Here is a 14,972-nt window from a genome sequence, read left to right as displayed (position 1 = left end):
AAAAAAAAAAAAAAAAAAAGCCAGCACAGAGGGTTTTTAAATAAATGAAGCAAGGAACAGTTTTAAAGAAACATTTTTTAAAAACTACAAGATAAAAATGCCTTTAAAACATAGGTTAATGAAACTAAATTTTGGTACAAATAATGATAGAATTCAATTAACAAAAGTACTGTCTCCAAATATGAAGATGTTAAGTAAGTGAATACATACCACTCACAGGGCTGCAGGGATCGAAAAGCCTTAAAAGATGCATCCATTCCAGCAAAATCCCAAAACTTAACATCATAGTCATACCCTCCAGTCACTAAACGGGCCCCCGAGGGATCTAGACCCAGAGCAGACACCTGTTAAAAAAAAAAAAGAAAGAAAAGAAAAAACGGGAGACAACTTACAGTCTATTATCACCTTCAAGTTCACTTCTTAATCTCATTTCCTAATCTAAAGGCCCTAGACGCACAGAGTATCAACTGTTTTTCATTTTGAAAAGTAGGAATGGTTACCAGCTTCTATGTAATTTAATTGGGTTAATAGAAGTATTATTTCTTTTGAAATAAAAATATTTTAAATTAAAATTTTAAATATTTTAAATTAATTTATATTATAAATATTTGTAATTGATATTTTGTCCCATCTTATCAACCATGTACTCAGAAGAGCGATCACTATAATCTGACATAATAAATTATTCTGCTTTAGTAAGTAGAAACTAGTAAATGTTTCAAGAAAGAGGACTAATCTTACAACTAATTAAGCTTTTCAATATTGAGCAAGCGTTTTAATATAATTAAACCACAAGTGAATAAACATCATAGAAGGAAAAAAAAGAAACAAATCAAATGAATCAAAAATCAATAAAATGGGCTAGTGGGGTATAGCTGACTGGCAGAGTTTTTGCCTAGCATATAGAAAGTTTTGGGGTCAATTCTCAGCATAAGTAAATAAATGAATAAATAAATAAAGCATACCAATGATTACTTTTTGAAATCTACTTAACAAAATAAGACAAAGTAAAACTTCTTATGTGCATAGCTAAATAATTCAAGTATATTCACTATAAACATTTTTAAAGCTCAATTTATAACTATCTGTATTATAATAGTACTTATAAGTGTCTATAAAATATTTGCTTTCCTTGTGTAATTTCATAGTTCCAATTTACTTATGAATTACCAATGTGTAACTTACTATTTTTGAGCTATATTTAACCTTCTGTCAAAGCAGGAAGTCCCCAGACCTAGTGCCCTCTCAGAAAGAACGTTGCATTAGGCATTTTTTTACTGTGATTACCATATATATGAGATAGTAAAAGGATCAAAGTTTTATATAAACAAAATGTCCATAAATCAAAGACTTGAAATGTAATTATTATAAAACAATTACTATAATTAGAGTGACAAAATAATTTAAGTTCATCTTAATTAAGACCTGCAAACACTGATTACAGAATGTAAAGAAATTATATATAAATAATAACATATTACATGTTAAAGTTAGATACGGGCTCTAAAGATGCTAAAACATACAAATGAGAACTGGTCTTTTTTATGATTGTACAACCTCTTAAAATGAAAAATAATAAAAAATAGAAACAAATAAACAACAGTTTAGAAAATTAAGTGACTTCTGCTATCACCACTAACAAATTCATTTGCCTCCATGCTCATTATGCTACCCTCCTTCTCTCCCATTACAATTAAAGAGGTGTCCCTTCTCTTGATAGGATAATCTCAACAGTGTTTGGTCCACTCAACACAATTTTAAATTGTAAATTCATTTGTGGCTCCCATCTTCAGTGCCTGATCTCTCCTCAAGAGTGTAAGCTCTAGACATAGACCATGTCTTGGTAAGCACATTGCCTATTACAAAACAGAAACTCTAGTAAATGTTTCAAGGAAAGAGGAGTAAAATGTTTAAAATGTTATATAACACAAATGTCAATGCAGTCTGACAAATATGTGATAATTCTTCTCTACCCAAGAAAGAACAACAGAATAAATCTCAAAGTTGAACTGCTCTTCTAAGGGCAGAAAAAACATGGCAAATTCTACAGTGAAATGACAAAACAATGTTTTCAGTGTTAGCATTCTGAAGTATCAGGGTCTCTACTATTGCTTATATACATTATTCATGAAAAGGGTGTGAAAGGCAATGAATATGACAGAAAACAGAGCTCAGGGAGGAAAAAATACTCTCCCCCAGTTAGAGAATGAAAGCCCTTCCAAAGATTAGCTAAACCAATTCTCAACTTGTATGTTCTCAAGAGTTGAAGAACACAGCCTAGTTAATTCTCAGGTTCATTTTAACCAAAAAATAACAACATATATAATATAAATGTTGCCCTAAAATAAAAAGTTGTTTAGAATAGAATTGAACAGATAACTTCATTTACATAAATGAATGAAATCTAGTATCAAAATATTCTATAATTACTAGGCTTTTTTTACCAAGAAATAAAATATTTTAAACTTTTTGTTTAAATATCAGATGATGCAAAAATGAGTTTCCAGTTCCTGAGAAAGCATAATTTCAATACTGACCTTTATATTGCAATTGTTTTTATATTTTCCTTCTTTCAATAAGCTTTAGACAGTAGTCCATAATTAGATAATTGGTCTGACAGCACATTAACTATGTCAGTACTTCAAGTACAACTGAGTATCTCCTATTTTGATAAATTCTTCACAAAATGTTTTAAATATTTCTGAAGTTTTAAGTGGTTACAAAACCATAGTTCAAGTATTGCTTTCACAGAAAGTATTAGGAATCTTTGACTCACTATATAACACTAATCTTCTAATATTTATAATCCAAAACTCTGAAAGAACTCCTTATCCTATTTGTGCTTAGTAATATTTCAATTTTTCTTGTGGAATTTCCAAAAGCATCCATTTTTACTATTGCCATTTTTTACTAGTGAAGTAAACTAACACTGAAGCAATGTATATAGAGAGAAATGTATGAGCATATACACCTGTATCAAAAAAGAAAAAAACTCAAATCAATAATTTTTAATCTTTAAAATCCCCAGCCCCAAAATTCATCACTTCTTTTCTCATCTTTCTTCTGTAAAATGAAGAAACTTGTGTCTTTTACAAATATAGTAGAGAAAAGGAGCTAAAAGTAATGAGAAATTTTCCTACTCTATTAAAAACAAAACTACATTTGAGTTTTATTTCTCTTGATTTGTAAAGTTCCTATATTAAAGAAAGATTTTTAAAAAGCCAACAATAATATTATTGACAGTGTATTCCCACTGTACATAAAAGACAAGGGCTATTATCATTAAACATAAAAATTAAATTTTCTTTTTAATGTTTAAAATTATCACGACATCAGTTGATTTTGTAATTAACCTTAATAAAAAAAGTATCTCATTAGTTCAGTTTTCCATCACAGCCCTATTATTACAAGAAAAGAAACAAGTTTTTAAAACTTACTGTTTTAGTGCCATGCTTCAGTGTTATCTCATGAGAGTCAGGAATCTTTTGAACAGGATTCTGAAACAGAAAAGTCCATGACATAAATGACTACAATGGTATATTAGAGTTAAACTATATTTCACATTCTGAGGAAATATAGTTTTTAAAAACTGCATCACTGGCTTTTTAATACACTTAAATAGTAAAATAAAAATGTGAAGATATCATTTGTCTGCTCTAGATAAAGCACAATTTGTATTTTTTATCTGATTTTAAATCCTAAAAAGAAATACCTATGGGAACAGTTGGGCAGCATGACAGGCCCATAGTTCAATCCATGCTGCCACAAAAGAAAAAAAAAGAGTAAGAAACTCTAGGTTGTATAAAATTCTTCCCTATCCTTAACATAAATCTTTAACTTAATCTAAAAGTAAATAAGTAGTTTCTGATAGTATAATTCTTAAAGGCGATATCAGGATTTTTCCTTCCTGTAAGTCACTGATTATGGAAATCAAAACAGAACCTCAAGGGATGGGAATGCAGCTAAGTAGTAGAACACTAAAGAAGCCTGGATTTGATCCCAGCACCAAAAAGAAAAAACAACAACCCCCCCCCAAAAAAAAGAATATAAAAAATGTTTTGAAATAAAGGAAAATGATTCTCTATATATTATTTTATTTTACTTATTTTTTGGCTGGGGTACCAGAAATTGAACTGAAAACCTTGTGCTTGCGAGGCAGACACGGTGCCACTGAGCTAAATCCCTGGCCCTCTATATATTATTTTAAATGTATGTTAAAGTGAACAAACCTCAGAACTTTTGGGAGTAATTTTCAAAATCCCATATTATAAAAATCAAAGAAAATCTAACAAACCTAAAGGAAATAATAGATTAAATAATCATTATTAATTACTAAATTATTATAAATCACAATTATTAGAAGCATTCTAACAATTATGATTGCCAACAAATTTTTTTGTTTGTTTGTTTGGATTGGTTGTTGTTTTTTTTCTTTTTTGGGCATAAGGGGGTTGAGACAGGGTCTCACTATGTAGTTGACACTGACCTGAACTCACTATGTAGCCCAGGCTGGTCTCGAACTCACAGTGATCCTCCTGTCTCAGCCTCCCGAGGGCTGGGACTACAGGCATACACCACCATGCCCAGCTGCCAAAAAATTTAAAACAAGTATTTTACATAAAACATTGCTCCCCTGACAATAAATACTAAAACAGAATCATAATTCACATTAAAATATGATAACGTGTTACTAAAATACAATTATTTTTTCTGTCTCACTATTCCTAGAGAAAAATCGCACAAAGATAATCATAAACTGAAAGAAATTAAATTTGAATAGCACTTACCAAACCTTAATATTAAAAATTATTTTAAAGACACTATAGCCTATATTGAAAATAATTACATATTTTCCTTTAAAATAACTGTTTTTTGGACTTCTACATCCAAATATTAAAAGCTCTCTTTTTATTTGTATATCTTCCAATGTTTTGCACTTAATTTCTGACAGACAACAAAACTGTCACAAGGTAGCTATGTACTTTTTAGCCCTTAAAAGTTAAACCTGCTCTAAAAGGGCACAAATAAGAAACTCAAGCCAGCCACAGGGGTACACAGCTGCAACCCCAGCACTTTGGGAGGTAGAAGCAGGAAGACCCCAAGTTTGAGTCCAGCTTAGGCAACAAGAGACTTAGCCAGACCCTGTATCAAAAAGGTGGGGGTGAGGAGGGAGGGCAGGGGTATGGAGAAAAAACAAGAACCAAGATATATCATGTAAAGGTACAAGATCCGAATGATAAATGTAACTGTATTGTTTGCTTTTAATGTACCAAAAAACTTAATGAAAAAAAAGGGGGGAAGGTGTAGCTCTATCATAGTGGTCTGAAAGAAGATAAAGCAGAGAAGAAGAGAAGGAGGACAAGAAAAAAAGAGGATGAGGAAAAGAAAGAGGAGGAAGAGTCATTCGCTAATTCACTGTTTCAATAAGCACTCATTAAAGCAGGATTATACAGGTGCTAGGTGAAATTAAACTCATCCCTCCTCCCAAGAAGTACATGGGTTAAGAAACAGACACTCATGACTCTAATTCAGTACAACTAATGCTATAGCAGACAAGAGTACAAACAGAAAACTTGAGGAATAGTGAAGAGGGATGCATACATTAGAATGTAGGAAGTCACATGCCGGGCATGGTGGCCCCAGCTCTCCGGAGGCTGAGGCAGGAAGATTGCTGTGAGTTCAAGGACAGCCTGAATTACATAGCAAGACCCTGTCTCAACAAAAACAAAAACAAACAAGCAAACAAACAAACCAAAAGAAGTCACAGTGATCATTTAAAGAAGACATTTCATTGTTTATTCAGATCTTCATTGGCCAAGAACAAATTAATTATACTAAAATGCATGCCTGTAGCAAATTCATGAATTATTCTGCAAACTATTTTAATGAAACATATGAAATTTTATGTTCTTTCTTTTATAAACAAGCAAAGTATTTCTTATATTAAAACCAAACAAGCCAGGTGTGGTAGTGCACGACTGTAATCCCAGCACTCTGGAGCCTGAGGCATGAGGATCGCTGTGAGTTCAAGACCAGCCTGGTCAACATAGTGAGTTCCAGGGCAGTCTCCACTACGTAGTGAGATCCTGTCTCAAAAATAAATAAATAAATAAATAGATTTCCTATGATGAATGTTGTCATTATGTATGCCTAAAATATACCAATAAATGTTATATTATAAAAAAGGAAAAAAACTAACCACAAGAAGAGAAGGAAAAAAAACAAGCCTTCTGGCTGCAGACTAAGCCTACCCCCATATACACCTTACCCCCCCCCAATCAAGGGTTTCCAAACTAATCTGAGAGGTTATAATAATCCATTACCACCACAGATTAGTGAAAAGAAATCAGGAATCAGGAAGGCCTTGAACAGGAATAAACAAGTGGAAATTTTTCAATTTATTTGAAGACAAAAATATTACTGTATAAGTTAACTATATTACACAATTACAGGATGTATCTATTTCAGAAATGTCAATATCCCAAAACAAATTTCAAAATAATTTAAAAGTTAAACAAATGAACTTTGGACTACCCTTATAGTGAATTTCCTAAAATATTACTTCCTTTTACCTTAACAGTTGACAATATTTGTAAGCAATGAAAACTCATTTAAAAGTGCTAAGCATTCTTGCAAAAACCAGGAGAGTAGTTGAAATGCTTCACTTAGAATAATCTATTATAGTCTATGCTTCATTTCATAACTAATTACTTTTTCATCAAGCAGCAAATAAAAACACTGTCACATTAAAGCTGGAATGAAATTTATTTCGCTTAATTCAATGAAAAATATTCCTATATATAGACAATTTCTAATATTTAAAAAGAGAAACACAGAATTGTGTGTTTACATTAGGAGTAAATTAAATGTTTAAGTAAATGTTGTTTATATTTAAAATCAAAGTTTTACTGGAAATCACATAGGACATAACTCATAAAAAGCCCATATAATTGGCACAACTAAATCATCGAAAATAGTAGCAATCCATCTTTTGGTAGCATATCACTTGATGGTGACTGTTCTTTTTCCAGAACTCTTACTAATGACTTTTTGAAATATGGCTTAGTGTGAAATTTGCCATAACAGTAAAATACTTTCAACATTTTCTTGCCAAGGAACATCACAAACTACAGGACTTTAATGAAGTAATTTATTACCAGAATTCATAACAAAAGCCACAATCTTAATGGAAGAGAGAAAAAGATACCACGTTTTGTTTTGGTTTGGTTTTAAATACCAACCAAAGGATTATTTCCCAGGCTCTTTGGTCTAGCCTCAATAATAAGTGATAGTAAACATCTCTCAAATAGCATGAGCAGTTCTATCTGATTAACAGTTTCAGAAGACTTGTTTCTGAACAATCATTCTGGCAGAGGCATAAATTTTAAAAGTTGTATATGCATACTGCTGTAAGCCATAATAAAGCCTACCCAGTAACAACACTCTGCCACAAGTTGCTACTAGTAGGGAAAGAGAATGAAGAATGCTGAAAATAAGCTATGAAAATGAACAGTACTTTATCCAAGAAATCATTTGGGTGGTAGTGAAGGCTCACAGAAGGTAGCTGGTTCCTCATGCTAGCAGCCCAGATAGGTGGAAGTAAAAAAAAAAAAAAAACCCACTAATACTAATATTACTAGTAATACTACTAATAACAACAGATATGGAGGGCCAGGGATTTAGCTCAGTGGTGCTGCAACCTGCCTCTCAAGGGCAAGGACCACAGTTCAATCCCTGGTACAAAAATAATGATGATGATAATAATAATAAGACATGAAAAGGCAAAATAGATCTTAATGCCTCCTCCACTAAAGTCCTACTTCTCTTGGCCCCAACTGTTCTCTATTTGGAGAATTCCTGTGCTAGCTCTATTTCTAGAGAAGGAAGAAAACTGCCGTTTGGGGGACGACAATCTTCACCCGAGCTTCAATCCCAATTCAAATAGACCGACTAGGATGCCCTTCAAACTACAGGTCTCAGGAGGTGCTTCAGAAATATGACTTCTTCCAAAAGATTTACATTACACACTGACTTGTGACACACTGACTGTGACACACTCACTTGTTAATTCTCTCCTAGTCTTCCTTTGGGTCCGGAGCTATGACTTACTTAGCTTTACACAGAGAGCTTTGTGTAGTGGAGCTAGGAGCAAGGAAAAAGAATGAAGATTAACATTATTTAGTCTCCTGTATGTTGGGGATTTGGAGTAATGAGACCTGGGTTCAGACTTAGGTTTTCCCATTGTTTAGATATGTAGCCTTAACTCATAGTTCTCAAGCAGGGAGAATTTTGCCCTCCAGAGGAAATTTCTCAAGGACTGGAGGCATTTTTCATGATTTCAACTAGAGGAAGAGTTATGGCTGCTAATAATCCACACAGTGCCCACTCCTCTATATAACAAAGATTTATTTGGTCTAAAATATTAATCACATTGAGATTTTTTTAAATGATAATTTTTTTATGTATCAATTTTTTTCTCTCATTGAGTTCACTGGTACAGTTTAGGTATACAGTACAATTACATTCATCACTGGATCCTGTACCTGTACATGACAGGTCTTGGTTCTCATTTTTCCCCTTGTCCCTACCCTCCCTTCACCCCCTCCTACCCTCCCCATTTACAAACACTTTATTTCTATTTTTTCCTTTTGTCATATTTTTTTTCTTTTCCCTTATTTCCTTTCCCCTACACTTTCTACTTTCCCTACACCTTTAGTCCTTTTTTTCCTATTTCACACTGTCAATTATATCATTAGGATCTTGTGTACTATTATAGTTTTATTCACACCAGAGAAACTACTCGGTATTTATACGTTTTTGACTTTTTTATTTCACTCAGGAGTATATCCTCAATATGTAACCATTTTCCTATGAATGAATATAATTTCTCATTTTTATGGCTGAGTAGTATTCCATTTTATAGAAAAACCACATCTTTATCCAGTCTCCAACTGACGGGCAAAGGGGCTGTTTCCAAGTTTCAGTTATTACAAACTGCCGCTACAAACATGGGTGCGCATATATCATTGTGGTATGATTCTTTTAATTCTTTTGGAAAGATACCCAGCAGTGTGATATCTGGGTCAAACAGAACCTCTAGTCCTACCTCTTTGAGGTATCTCCATATTGATTTCCACAGTGGTTGCACCAGTCTGCACTCCCACCAACAATGGAGAAGGGTTCCTTTCTCCCCACAACACCACCAACATTGGTTATTGGTTGATTTCTTGATAGCAGCCATTCTTTGTAGGGTGAGGTGGAATCTCAGTGTTGTTTTCCTCTGCATCTCTCGAATAACCAGTGATGTGGAATTTTTTTAGCTTTAGTTTACATATTTTGTTTGTTTGTTTTGTTTTTTTGTACCAGGGACTGAAATGAACTCAGGTCCTTGTGCTTATGAAGCAGGTGGCAGCACCACTGAGCTAAATCCCCAGATCCATATCTTTTAAATAGAGGTAATTGTACTAATGTTAACAATTTCCCATGACTCTAACTTGGACCAAAAGAACGAGCACACGCATGTGTGTGTGTGTGTGTGTGTGTGTGTAAAATGGATTCAAAACGGCAAGTTCATCTCTTACCTTTTGATTTGCACAATATTTGGCTCTAATTTGAACTGAATTACACTTGCCTTCTAAGCCTCAAAACAACTCTCCCAAGAAACGTCTTTCCAGAGCTGAGAACTTAACTCAGTGGCACAGCACCTGCCTTGCAAGTGCAAAGTCCTGAGTCTGATCCCTGGTACCCCAAAAAAAGAACCTCTTTCCATGCTCAACAACTTAAGATGATCAGTTGTCCTCCTGCCCCCAATCCTTCCCTGCTTCACATGCACATCTTCTCCACCAAGACCTGACACAAGCTATTGCTACAGTAATGAACATGAAGTCTATGCTTTCCAACAGTTTTTCAGCTGTAAAGTCATCTCTATTTTAAGACCTTGGGAAAATGAAATTTATTTCTTGATTGATGAAATACCTATCACAAAAGCAGATTTATCTGTGTCTGTACTCACTGTGGTCTAAACATTTTGACACCTTACTAATTAAATTCTGAGCAATATTCCATGAATTCCTTTCCACTAAGATTTATTTATCCAATGATTAAAAGATGAATCTCCATTTTTATTCTCTAATTTTCACCTATGGAAACACATACATAGGGAAGGGCACATACCACATAGGGAAAGGCTAAAAAAAAATGTAAATATTGAGAAATACCATGGTACTGTACATTGTTACTTAATGTTAAGGACTAGACTTCTACTTCCAGGTAGATCATCCTGATGTATTTTTTTCCTAACCCTAACATGGACAGATAAACCTGGGATAATATACAAAACAAAAATAAGAGTCTAAAAAAAATGGAGAGAAGGCAAACTGGCTAAGAGCTCAGGATATGAGGAACACCTCAGTGGTGAATTCCCTTTATTTGCTCTTTATCTCATACATTACAAATTTAAGGCTAAAACTGACATTAATCCAAAATGCCACTGGCACTGACAAAAAAAAAGTCCTCACAAAGGCATACTCTCTCTAGCCAAAGGACCAGAAATATACAAATGCCTACTCCTCACAATGAATGTAATGATTACATACTGTAAACATACCAATATACCAAAAAAAAAAAAAAGCATGGAGACCTGAAGGAAGTAGCATAATATTTTTAAGAATAAAAGAACAAGAAGGGCCAGGGATTTAGCTCAGTGGTTTGGCCAGCCGCCTGCCTCCAAGCGCAAGGTCCCAAGTTTGATCCCCGGTGTAAAAACAAACAAACAAAAAAACAAAGAAGCCAGCTGTGGGGGTGGATGCTTGTAGTTCAGGCATTCAGAAGGCAGAGGAGGATCACTTCGAGCTGCAGACCAGCCTGGACTACATAATGAATTCAAGGCCAGCCTGAACTACATAGCAAGACCCTGTCTCCAAAAAATAAAGAATACTATAACCAAAGAAAATATCCTTTAGGAAAAAAAAATTAAAAAGTAAGAGAATTTGTCAACAGCAGACATACCCAAAAAAGCATGGTTACAGGATGTTTCCTGAACAAAAAAGGGGAAAGGAAGAAGGAAGGAAGGAAGGAAGGAAGGAAGGAAGGAAGGAAGGAAGGGGAAGGAAGGAAGGAAGGAAGGAAGGAAGGAAGGAAGGAAGGAGGGAGGGAGGGAGGGAGGGAGGGAGGAGAAAAGGAAGGAAAGGGAAGGACAGGAAAGGTAAAAGAATAAGCAAATATGTCAGTGAATACAATGTTTTCTTCCTATGCTTGGACTTCAAGAATTTGTCTTCGTTAAAGCATAAATTATAAAATCCTCTAGTATGGGCCCAAATGTATGCAGAAGAAACCCTTAAAATAATTATGTTATACATAGAGAAGGGCAAAGGAATGTAAAAGAAGGTAAGAGTTCCCTATTTACTGAAACAAAATGCTATTAGTAGATATGATAAATTATGTACACTTAAATGTAACCCTTAGAACAAGCACTAGAAAACCCAAAAGGTAAATTCAAGAGCACTATCCTTAGATGTAGTCAAGTGATTCTGACCAGCATGCCAAAGATAGTCTTTTCAATAAATAGTGTTGGGCAAACTGGAAACTCACATGCAAAAGAATAAAGCTGTAGCCTTACCTTATATCATATAAAAATATTAACTCAAAATGGATTAAAGACCTGAATGTAAGAGTTAAACCTTGACAAATATTAAAAATAAAACAGAGAAAAAAACTGAATATGACAAGAAACTTTTGGATTTGACATGAAAAACACAGGCAACCAAAAAAATAGAGTCTTCATCAAAATTAAAGACTTCTGTGCATCAAAGGACAATATCAAGAGAATGAAATGCATATCCAAAGAATGGGGGAAATGCTTTTCCAGTCAGATTTCTAGTAACAAGTTAATATTGAAAATATACAAAGAATTTCTACATCCCAATGACAAAAAAATTTCAACAATGGACTTGAAGAGGTATTTTCCAAAGAAGATATAAAAACAACTTATATGCACATAAAAGATGCTCAACACCACTAACTGTCATGGCTTGAATAAAGACTTCCCCAAAGGCCTCATGATAAACTCATAAGTGGGGCTTTTGGAAGGTGATTGAATCACAGGGGCAACATAGCTAACTTACTACTGCGAGTGGGACCTGGTCAGAAAAGGTAGGTCACTAGAGCAAGGACATGACCTGGAAGGGTTTATCATCCCCCGAGTTCTTCCTTCTCTCTCTGGTCCCTGACCACTTTGATGGCCACAGCCTTTCCACTACCAGGGCCATGCTGTTGTTGGTGTTGGCACCACATCAAATACAGACTGAAACTTCTGAAACTGCAAGCGGAAATAAGCCTCTTCTTCTTTAAATTGTAGGTGCCAGGTATTTTGTCTCAGTGACAAGGCAAGTGATGGGACCCCAATCATTAAAAATATGATAATTAAAATCACAGTGAGATACTTCATACTCATCAGGATAGCTATGATTTAAAACAGCAACAATAAAAAAACAGAAAATAAAAAATATGGTCAGAGAAGAAACTGGGACTACTGTTCATAGCTGATGAGAGTGTGAAATGGCGCAGCTACTATGAAAAACAGTGTGGAGGTTCCTAAATACATTAAAAATTGAGTTATAGCCTCCAGCAATTCCAGTTCTAGTTATATACTCAAAACAACTGAAAGCAGGTTCTTTATTTGTACACTTATGTTCATAGCAGCATTGCTTATTGTCAAAAGGTAGAAGTAACCCACATATCCATCTACAGATGAATGAATCAACAAAATGTAGATACACATACAATGGAATAGTAGTCAGCCTCAAAAAGGAAGGAAATTGTAATACCTACTACAACTTAGTAGGTATTAACTTTGACCTACTACACAAGGTCAAACCTTGTGAACATTATGCTAATGAAACAAGCAAATCACATAACACACAATACAAATACTGTATGTTTCCACCTATGTGAAATATCTAGAACAGCCAAATTCAGAGACAAAGAGAATGGTAGTTGTCAGAGGCTAAGGGGGATGGCACCTATAAAGCCAACATTTGAGAGGCTGAAGCAGGATTGTGAGTTTGAGCCAGCCTGTAATACAAAGGAGATCCTGCTGATAAATCAAAAAATGCCTCAAGTTCCTTGCGTTCTATCTATAAAATATATGTATTTGTTGACTGATTCATTAAGGAAACAAAACATCATTTAGTAAGTGGAATGAATAGGAACAGATGCCTGAGCCTGATCTCCTCAGCACTCACAGAACCTAAGATATGCTCAAATGTTTTAATACTCAAAATGTAGTCCACAGAGCATCACCATGGATATTTGTCAGGAAACTTGTCAAAAATTCAGAATCTCAAGCTTCTCCCTTGACCTATAAATCAGAGTCTGCTCATTTACATGGTTCCCAGGAGATCTGTATGCATGCTAAATAGGAAGAATGGCTATAACAGAATGACTACCATGAATATATAATACAATGGCTGTAACAATAACAAATGTTGGTGAAGATATGGATAAACTGAAACTTCATCTACTACTAGAAAGAGTGCAAATTGGTGCAACCACTCTGGAAAAGCTTTGCAGTTCCTTCCACTGTTAACTCAGAATTACCGAAAGATCCAGTAATTCCACTGCTGGGTATACACACCCAAAAACTACACCATTCAAATGCTAGTACATAACAGTCATACAGTATGAAAAACATAAATACCCATCAACTAATGAAGAAATGTATTATATCCACACAATGGAGCATCATGAGGCAATAAAAATATATCAAGTACTGATTTGTGCTTTAGCACAGATGAACCTTGAGAACATTACACAAGTAAAGAAGCCAGACACAAAAACAATATATATATATAATTCCAGGGCAAGAAATGTCCATAAAGAGAAATCTATAGAGAGAGAAAGTACATTAGTGCTTGCCAAGGATTGTAGGGTGGGGCAGGGCTGGAAATGAAATCCAAAGGTTACAGGGTTTGTCCTCTGAGAGATAAAAAGGTTAAAAAAAATCAGGGTGGTGATGATTACACAACTCAGTGAATATACTAAATTGTATATTTGAAAATGGTGAATTTTTGGATACACAAATTACATCTCAATAAAGCTATTATTTAAATATAAAATAGAGGAACACAAAAAATACAGACATAGAACAAAGGAGGAGATACTCAATCTTTTTGTGAGTCAATGAAGATTTTCACAAGAAAGTGCTTTCCTTTCACTGGGAAAAAAAGCTAGATTCTAAAAAATAAAAAAGTACTTTCTTCATGGAGATAGGTCTGCCACAATGTGCCCCACAAAGGTCACTGCTGAGAAGATGAAAGGAGATGTACTAAGCAATGGCTAGCATCCAGACAAAGGAGAAGGATGTTACAATGAATGAAACATTCATAATCAAACTGATCAATGCATATGCAATGGGGCTTCAGACAAGTTTAGGAGAAAAGGCCAGGTGTGATGATGCACGCCTGTAATCCCAGTACTCAGGAGGCTGAGGCAGGAGGATTGCTGCAAGTTTGAGACCAGCCTGGGGTACATAGTTCAAGATTAGTCTGTACTACATAGCAAGATCTTGTCTCAAAAAAACAAGCCAAACCAAAAAAGTTTAGGAGAAAGACAAGGGGATGACCCTGAGAAGCAGGATAGGTCACAGCTAGTAGTAAGTAGGCCATATGGTTAAGTACATGGATTCTAGATGAGATTCCCTAAATTTTTTTTTTTGGAACTGGGATTGAACTCAGGTCCTTGTGCTTGTGAGGAAGGCGGCAGAACCACTGAGCTAAATCCCCAGCCCCTAGATTCCCTAAATTTGAAGCCCGGCTCCACCATTTATTACAGAATGGCCACAAGGAAGTTATTTAATATTTCTGAGTACTAGTTTCACTTTCTGCCAAAAGGGGATAACAACTTTCACTTCATAGGGGTACTGGAAGGACTAAATGAATTAATTCTTTTTAAGTATTTGGAATATTGTTGCACTA

General features: G+C 34.6%; 1 protein-coding gene across 1 annotated transcript in view; it reads right to left on the bottom strand.

Moving 5' to 3' along the window:
• Positions 1-14,972, bottom strand: part of LOC117285224 (WD repeat-containing protein 70-like) — a 76,015-nt gene that overhangs the window by 15,534 nt on the left and 45,509 nt on the right. The window contains exons 6-7 of the mRNA XM_033761197.1: positions 3,438-3,497; positions 211-344 (exon numbers count right to left, since the gene is read on the bottom strand). Of these exons, the coding sequence (XP_033617088.1) occupies positions 211-344; positions 3,438-3,497 (194 nt within the window). The remainder of the gene's footprint in view (positions 1-210; positions 345-3,437; positions 3,498-14,972) is intronic.

Source organism: Fukomys damarensis, unplaced genomic scaffold (genome assembly GCF_012274545.1).
Source record: "Fukomys damarensis isolate Sample0158 unplaced genomic scaffold, DMR_v1.0_HiC HiC_scaffold_1, whole genome shotgun sequence".
NCBI classification, from domain to species: Eukaryota; Metazoa; Chordata; class Mammalia; order Rodentia; family Bathyergidae; genus Fukomys; species Fukomys damarensis.
This window is presented reverse-complemented; position numbering and strand designations above follow the sequence as displayed.